The 9,351-nt window shown below is 38.8% G+C and overlaps 1 protein-coding gene across 1 annotated transcript; it reads right to left on the reverse strand.

Annotated features, from left to right (window-relative positions):
• Window positions 1-3,021: 3,021 nt before the first annotated feature.
• On the reverse strand, window positions 3,022-5,552 carry LOC149493272 (uncharacterized). Its single transcript, XM_089715454.1, has 4 exons — window positions 5,501-5,552; window positions 4,250-5,449; window positions 4,062-4,180; window positions 3,022-3,135 (listed from the first exon to the last, which is right to left on the reverse strand). The coding sequence occupies exons 1-4, from the start codon at window positions 5,550-5,552 to the stop codon at window positions 3,022-3,024; spliced, it is 1,485 nt and encodes a 494-aa protein (XP_089571580.1).
• Between the last annotated feature and the right edge of the window lie 3,799 nt (window positions 5,553-9,351).

Here is a 9,351-nt window from a genome sequence, read left to right on the forward strand (position 1 = left end):
AAAATTTGAGTAAGGTAAGTGTGTTTATGAACTCTAACCTTCAAAACAAGCTTTAACAAGCTTTAATCAAAGCTTCTCAAGCTTTGGTCTTGCCTTTATCCTTATTAGAAGGCTCTCCACCCTCTACATGGAAGAAACTCAAAATCAAACAAAGAAAAGAAGTAAGTGGAGCATGATTAAGCATGTATATGCTAAAAGACAACTCTAAATCCAAAAATAATTCACTTATCATAAAATCACTTACTTGACCCAAGTAGGAAAATCACCAAATTCCTTGAAATTAGTCACCAAAGATTACTTCTCTAGCTTCACTCTCTAAGATTTATGCCTTAAATCAAGTTGGATGGGTGTTTACTAAGTAAGAATTGAAGAAAATGAAGAAGAAGAAGAAGAAGAAGAAGGAGAAGAAGGAAACGTGTATGGAGAAGAAGAAGGCAAAAGTTGGTGCTCAATAATTGATAGTTGCTTTATTAAAGCAATTAAGGGGGTATTTTGGTCTTTTCTCCAAATTGGAGGGTATTTTGGTCTTCTCTCCAAATATTCTCCAATTAAATTCCTTCAAAATATTATTTATCTCTACAAAAGTCTCTAATTTATTCCATAAAAATAATTCCTCAATTTTCCTCCATAAAAAAAATAATTGCTCAAATTTCCTTACTTAATATAACACCATAATTCACTATTCACTAAGTATCTAAATTCTCCAAAAATATTCCTTACTTACTTTCTACCCATAAAAACCATGCATACATGCTCCAAAAATGTTAAATAAAATATAAAACATAAATAGTAATTTTTCGGACCAAAAATAATACCAACTTCCGGACCGGTGGTACTATTCACAGACCGGTAAACTACTATTAAAACACAGGAAAAAAAATGGGGCGTTACAGTTCTCCCCCCCTTAAAGAATTTCGTCCTCGAAATTCACCTGAATTAAACAACTGAGGATGTTGTTGTCTCATAATCTCTTCACTTTCCCAGGTAGCTTCTTCGGTCTTATGGTTTCTCCAAAGAACCTTTACCAATGGAATTCTCTTATTGCTTAGTTCCTTAATTTCCCTAGCAAGTATCCTCACTGGCTCTTCCTCATAAGTTAAATCTGGCTCTATAGTCACAGATTCCACTGATATTACATGTGATGGGTCGGACCGATACCTCCTCAACATAGATACGTGGAAAACATTATGTATCCTATCCAAGTCTGGTGGTAAAGCTAGTCTATAGGCTAATGGACCCACACGCTCAATGATCTCATATGGACCAATGAACCTAGGACTAAGCTTACCCTTTCTTCCAAATCGTAATATCTTTTTCCACGAAGATACCTTAAGGAAAACCTTATCTCCCACTGCATACTCTATATCCTTCCTCTTCAAATCCGCATAAGATTTTTGACGATCTGAAGCTGCTTTCAATCTATCTCTGATAATTCTGACCTTTTCCTCTGTATCCCGAATCAAATCTGGACCTACCATCTTGCCCTCACTCAATTCTGACCAACACAGTGGAGTCCTACATCTCCTACCATATAGTGCTTCAAAAGGGGCCATCTGAATACTCGATTGATAACTGTTATTGTAGGCAAATTCTACAAGTCGAATGTACTTCTCCCAACTGCCCTCAAACTCAATAGCACAAGCTCTTAACATATCCTCCAAAATCTGAATAACCCGCTCTGACTGACCATCTGTCTGAGGATGAAAAGCTGTGCTGAAATTCAGCTTAGTACCCAGGGCCTCATGTAGCTTCTTCCAAAATCTAGAAGTAAATCTCGGATCTCTATCTGAAATGATGGAAGAAGGAACCCCATGTAATCTCACTATCTCATCTATATACAGCTCTGCATATTGCTCCATGGTGAAGTCGGTCCTAACAGGAAGAAAGTGTGCTGACTTAGTTAATATGTCAACTATTACCCATACAGCATCTTTCTTTTTAGGAGTTAAAGGCAATCCAGTAACAAAATCCATAGTAACCTTATCCCATTTCCACTCTGGAATAGAAGTAGGGTGTAACAAACCAGAAGGAAACTGATGCTCTGCTTTCACTTGCTGGCACGTCAAACACCTCGACACATAATCTGTGATATCCCTCTTCATCGCCGGCCACCAATACTGTGATTTCAAATCCTGATACATCTTATTACCGCCAGGATGCATAGCATAGGGACTACTATGAGCTTCCTTTAAGATACTCTTCCTCAGCTCTGAAATTTTAGGCACACAAATCCGATCCCCAAAGTACAAGCAGTCGTCATCTTTAATCATAAATCTCTTTTTCCTTCCATCTCTGACTAGGTCTTTCCATAAGGCAATTGTCTCATCATCCTTCTGTGCATCTCGAATCTGCTGAAGTAGACTAGGTCTAATCATAAGCTCTGCCACGAGTGCACCATTACTAGCTACAGATAATCGCGTATTCATAGCACGTAAAGCAACCAAGGACTTCCTACTAAGTGCATCTGCTACCACATTAGCTTTACCCGGATGGTAATCAATGGTGAAGTCATAGTCCTTAAGTAGCTCTAACCATCTGTGCTGTCTCAGATTAAGCTCCTTTTGAGTAAGCAGATACTTGAGACTCTTATGATCCGTATACAGATGACATTTCTCACCATACAAGTAATGCCTCCAAATCTTCAAAGCGAAGACTATAGCTGCTAACTCCAAATCATGCGTAGGGTAGTTCTTCTCGTGTGGTTTAAGCTGTCTAGAAGCGTAAGCAACTACCTTGCCCTCCTGCATAAGCACACAACCCAATCCATTATGTGAAGCATCACTATACACATCATACGGTTTACCTGAAACTGGCTGTGTCAACACTGGAGCCTCAGTAAGCATCATCTTAAGCTTCGCAAAACTATTCTGACATTTATCATTCCACTCGAATCTGACATCTTTTTGAAGAAGCCTAGTCAAAGGAGCCGCAATGAGAGAAAATCCATTGACAAATCTTCTATAATAACCAGCCAATCCTAAGAAACTTCGAATCTCTGTCACATTCTTAGGTGGCTTCCATTCAAGCACTGCCTCTAATACCCTCAATAGAAATAATGTGACCCAAGAAAGCAATCTCAGACAACCAGAATTCACACTTACTCAGCTTAGCGTACAACTGTCTCTCTCTCAATATCTGAAGTACAATTCTCAAATGGTGATCATGATCCTCTCTAGTCCGAGAATATACTAAGATGTCATCAATGAACACAACCACAAACTGATCTAAATAAGGATGAAAGATCCGGTTCATCAAATCCATGAACACTGCAGGAGCGTTAGTCAAACCAAACGGCATTACCAAGAACTCATAGTGACCGTAGCGTGTCCTGAAAGCAGTCTTAGGTACATCTGATGCCTTCACCCTTAGCTGATGATAACCTGATCTCAGATCTATCTTCGAGAATACACTAGCTCCTCTCAACTGATCAAACAAATCATCTATCCGAGGCAATGGATACCGATTCTTCACAGTAACTTTGTTAAGTTGTCTGTAATCAATACACAATCTAAGTGATCCATCCTTCTTCTTTACAAACAATACTGGAGCACCCCACGGAGATACACTAGGACGAATAAACCCCTTATCAAGCAATTCCTGAATCTGTATCTTCAACTCTTTCAACTCAGCAGGCGCCATCCGATATGGAGCAATGGATATCGGTGCAGTACCAGGCATAACCTCAATACTAAATTCAACCTCTCTCTCAGGAGGTAACCAGGCAACTCCTCTGGAAACACATCCGGAAAATCACATACTGTGGGTATATAATGGACACTAAGAGATTCTGACTCTGGAGCAAGTACACAGGCTAAGTAGGCCTCACAACCATGCTGGATCAATCTTCTAGCAGTAGAAGCAGAAATAACATTAGAGAGGTAATCCGACCTCTCACCCACAACTACAATCTCCTCACTAGATGAAGTCTGGAGTGTAATCCTCTTAAGTCTACAATCAATCATAACTCCATGTCTAGATAACCAATCCATACCCAAGATCACATCAAACTCCCAGAAAGGCAACTCTATTAGATCTCCCAGAAACACATGGCCATAGATTACCAATGGACAATCTGTATACACCCGATTAACTACGACACTATGACCTAAGGGATTAGTAACTTCAATACTATGCTCTAACATATCAGCATGCATATTACCCAATCTACCCACATGTATGCCTAAATATGAATGAGTAGAGCCAGGATCAATCAAAGCATATACAGAAATATCAAAGAGAGAGAATGTACCAATGATAACGTCTGGGGCATCCTGCTCCTCCCTAGTTCGGATAGCATACGCTCTGGCAGGTGCTCTGGACTCAAGTTTTTCCACTGTCTCTGAAACTGGCCTCTGACTCCCAGTACCTCCTGTATCACCACGACCTCTGCCCCTGCCTCTCGAAACATAAGGAGCTGACCTCCCTACCTGAGGAGCTGCACTAGCCAAAGTCATAGGGCAGTCTCGAAGCAAATGCTCTGTAGACCCACATCGAAAGCATGCCCCAGAAAATCTCCTACAAACCCCGGGATGCTTCTTTCCACACTGAGGACATGGCGGAATATCAATCCATGTAGCACCTCCACCACTAGCAACAGATGTGGTCTGTGGAGCTACTCTGCCATGAGTACCCTGTCCATGTCTCTGAATAGGTCTAGACCAGGTCTGTGATGGACCCCTGTGCCTCTTACTACTAGACTGAGCCCCAGAAGTCTGTCCAGATACCATACCCTGAACCCTCTTTTGTTGACCCTGCTGACTCCGTTGCCTCCTAACCTGCTGCTCATTCCTCACTTCCTCAAGCTCTAAAGCTGCCTTCACTAGGGAAGACAATGATGTATGAGGATGAGCAACCAAATGCATGCGATATTCATCATGCAAGCCTTTCCTGAAGCGCTTGCATCTATCAGACTCAGTAGGAATCATCTCCGTAGCATACCTGCTCAATCGGATGAACTCTCTCTCATATTCAGCCACAGACATGCTGCCCTGTTTTAATGCTAAAAACTCTGCTTTACGTTGGTCACTGTAAAGCTCCCCAATATATTTCTGTCTGAACTCAGAAAGAAAGAAGTCCCAAGTCCTCTGCTCAGCACTAACTGTCCGTGATACAGTATCCCACCACTGGTAAGCTTCCTCTCTCAATAAGGAAGTGGCACAAACCAAACTGTCTACAGGTGAGCACTGCATCTGCTCCAATATCCTCTCCACAGACTGGAGCCAATACTCTGCTGTAGAAGCCACATCATCCTTTCTACCCATAAACTCAACAGCTCCATATTTCCTCAGTTTCTCAATAGGGGGACGAACTGGAACAGGGGCTGGAGCAACTGGAGCCTGGGGAACAGCTCCTGCTGCCTGCCTCAAAGCAGCAACTAACTGCTGAACAAATGTTTCCTGATTAGGCCCAGCAGGACCTGCAGCAGCTTGCCCCACCCTCGAGGCGTGCTCTGCATCAGAACCCACAGCACCACTAGTGGCATCACCAACAGGAATACCACCAATAGGAGGGACATAACTATCCACCTCCTCATCTGACAGATGTTGAGACATCACTCAACTCCTACAAAGACCAAAAGGTTCGCATCAGAGAGAAGTTCCAAACCAAATCTATATGGCATGTATTTAACTTAAATTACTCATACTCTCACTTCAAAATAGATAAATGCCTATATATGCATATAGTCCGAGAACCGCCTAAACCTATGCTCTGATACCACTAAATGTAACACCCGCCGCCCGATCCCGAAAGACCCGACGGTGGATGCCACATTCGGTGCCGGAGGCACCGTCCTAACCTACATATAAATCAAACAATCATATTATGAATTAGAAGTGACTTAGTATTCACAAGTTTAGCAAGTAATAGTATTCTGTTTTGAAAATGATTTGGGAGAATCCTACAGAAAAACTGCTAGAGTTTCCCCTAAAAATAGAAGTTGCCAAACATATGAATACAAAGCACTCCCAAATTCAAACTCCAAACCCCATCAAACTCCAATAACAACACAATAGCACTTCTATAATTTCATAACTCCATAGTTCCTCAATAACATTATAATATTCATCACTTCAATACATTCATTTAAATATATCAACTTCTAATGTTCTAACCATTAAATAAGTCCAAGTTTATCTCCCAATATATATACACCAAAATAATTTACAATAACATGCTTAAGTTATAAATGAAATAATACAATCTCCAAAAATGTAATACTTATACATGCCATAATTTTTAGTTACATAAAATACTAATCAACTACCAAAAGATCTCTTCAACTCTGATGCTACTCTTCAGGTCTTTAAGCAGTAAGCACAATCTCCAACCTGCGCGTGATAAAATCAACGCGCTGAGTATAAAACTCAGTGGTGCTCATAAAACACAACAAACCAATGTTGTGATGACAACATACTTAAAAACAATCATTTATATACATAAAATCATTAAATTTGAACATGCAGTACATATGCACACCAACACATCATGCTTTAGAAATTCATTTGATATCATAAATAAGTTGTGGTAAATTAAGAGTTATTAATATAATGTGATCTCATTTATTTCACTTCCTTAAAAATATTGTATAAGGGCTCACATACACTTAGGAGAAAAAGAAGCAGATAAGTTTTCATAGCTTATTCATAATGGCCTTAGGTTGCCAACCTTTTCATAACATATAGAGCTCGTCCGCCCTAACATAAGACACCCACGTGCCTAGCATATGATCATAGCTTCTTATCATAATGGTATCAAATGCCGAGCATGCTCATCATACATAATAAAATCAAATCATGCATCAAATTCACACCAAGTATATTAGAGCCCAAAAACATTTCTCATAAAATTCATTTTCTTTAGTCTTCTCATAATAAAAACTTAATTTAAACTTAAGTAATTCATAAAAATTCTCATACTTAAACAAAATGACTTAACTTAGAAAATTTCCAGCATAAAAATAACATGGACCTTTGCTGTGTTTTTAAAACATAACCGGAGCTATGGGTCTCCAAATTAAATGAAATTAGAGTCGTTAGAAAGCTAAGACAAAATCCTACAAATGTTATGAAGGGATCACAGCCCAGATCAATATGGAAGATAACAAAACAAAGCTAGGAACACAGACTGACAGACCAGACCTGATTCAGCAGAACCAAGTACATTGTTTCTAGAATTCCTACTAAACCCCACACTCAAATTAAACCAATCCAGAACGAGAGAATTTTCAAGACACAGGGCAACAACTTTTATGAAGAACTCAGAACCTAATCTTGTCATTATAGTGCTCAAAATGGGCACTAAAGTCAGTGATGCATGTGGCCCGACACAAACAGAGTCAGTTTGGGTGTTTCAGCCATAAGTTGAGTTATATATCTCCAAATTGGACACAAGAGGATGGGTTGGAAAGCTAAGAGATAGACCTACAACTTTTAGGAAGGACGCAGACACAAATGGAAACTAGAAAGGACCGAAAAATGGTCCTAAATCTCACTCAAAATCTCGTTTTTTCCCAAACTCAGTTTACTTGAGCCATGAAAGGAACATGAACCACAAAGATACAAGGTAGAAATGTCTACCACAACATAAATACTCATCAAACATCATCCAAGAGCATGTAATGGCAACCAAAATTCAACAAACCAATCATTTCATACAAAATCTCAAAATATACACATAATAGCATAAAGGCACAAAATCAAAATTTGAGTAAGGTAAGTGTGTTTATGAACACTAACCTTCAAAACAAGCTTTAACAAGCTTTAATCAAAGCTTCTCAAGCTTTGGTCTTGCCTTTATCCTTATTAGAAGGCTCTCCACCCTCTACATGGAAGAAACTCAAAATCAAACAAAGAAAAGAAGTAAGTGGAGCATGATTAAGCATGTATATGCTAAAAGACAACTCTAAATCCAAAAATAATTCACTTATCATAAAATCACTTACTTGACCCAAGTAGGACAATCACCAAATTCCTTGAAATTAGTCACCAAAGATTACTTCTCTAGCTTCACTCTCTAAGATTTATGCCTTAAATCAAGTTGGATGGGTGTTTACTAAGTAGGAATTGAAGAAAATGAAGAAGAAGAAGAAGAAGAAGAAGAAGAAGAAGAAGGAGGAGAAGAAGGAAACGTGTATGGAGAAGAAGAAGGCAAAAGTTGGTGCTCAGTAAATGATAGTTGCTTTATTAAAGCAACTAAGGGGGTATTTTGGTCTTTTCTCCAAATTGGAGGGTATTTTGGTCTTCTCTCCAAATATTCTCCAATTAAATTCCTTCAAAATATTATTTATCTCCACAAAAGTCTCTAATTTATTCCATAAAAATAATTTCTCAATTTTCCTCCATAAAAAAAATAATTGCTCAAATTTCCTTACTTAATATAACACCATAATTCACTATTCACTAAGTATCTAAATTCTCCAAAAATATTCCTTACTTACTTTCTACCCATAAAAACCATGCATACATGCTCCAAAAATGTTAAATAAAATATAAAATATAAATAGTAATTTTTCGGACCAAAAATAATACCAACTTCCGGACCGGTGGTACTATTCACAGACCGGTAAACTACTATTAAAACACAGGAAAAAAAATGGGGCGTTACAGCTACCAAGTAAGTATTTTCTTACTTACGCGTCTACGTTATACTTTGATGACATCTTGTTCAAAAAGCAAAATATAATCAAAGTGGGGCAAACTGTAGACGCTCAAATTTTTCCCCTAAAGGCTCAGTGATGATAAATCATTTTTCACATAAGTTTGGATCAGAATTCTCGATCATCCCAATTTTCAAACCAATCGTCCGTGGTTGAGGCAATACTCGTGTTTAACCGCTTTTACTTTTTCAGGTTACAGATTGTTTTGCGAAAAAATCGGGCCTGAGAAGCGTGTTGGGCTCACCTAGCGTGCTTCCCAGTTCACCGTTTCATTTTGCATGCCACCTGGTCCGATTTGGTAGAAATGGGCCTGGCCTTATATTTGGGCCCTTCAGTGGCATTTTGCCATGTAAGCCCTAAAATGAGGCAACACTAACCCATTTGCTTATAAATAGGCATTGGGAATAGTGCTTAAGGGAGGATTTTTGGAAACTTAGAAGAAACTATTGCATTTTCAAAACTCAACTCAAAGATCAAAGAAAACTTGTGTTTCTCTTTGATTTTAGTGGTGATTCATTCATTTTTAATCTCTAAAAACTTTAAGGTTTTATTGAAAATCCGAGAAACACATCTATCTAACCTCAAACTCAAATTGTTGGATCTAGAACTCAACCTTTATGTCTCTTTATCCATTCTTACAAAAACTTTAAGGAAATCTCCGAAAAGGTAATACCTGAGGGCCTTTACTTGGTTTC

Source organism: Jatropha curcas, chromosome 10, assembly GCF_041381405.1.
Source record: "Jatropha curcas cultivar XTBG-Jc1 chromosome 10, XTBG_Jcur_1.0, whole genome shotgun sequence".
NCBI lineage: Eukaryota > Viridiplantae > Streptophyta > Magnoliopsida > Malpighiales > Euphorbiaceae > Jatropha > Jatropha curcas.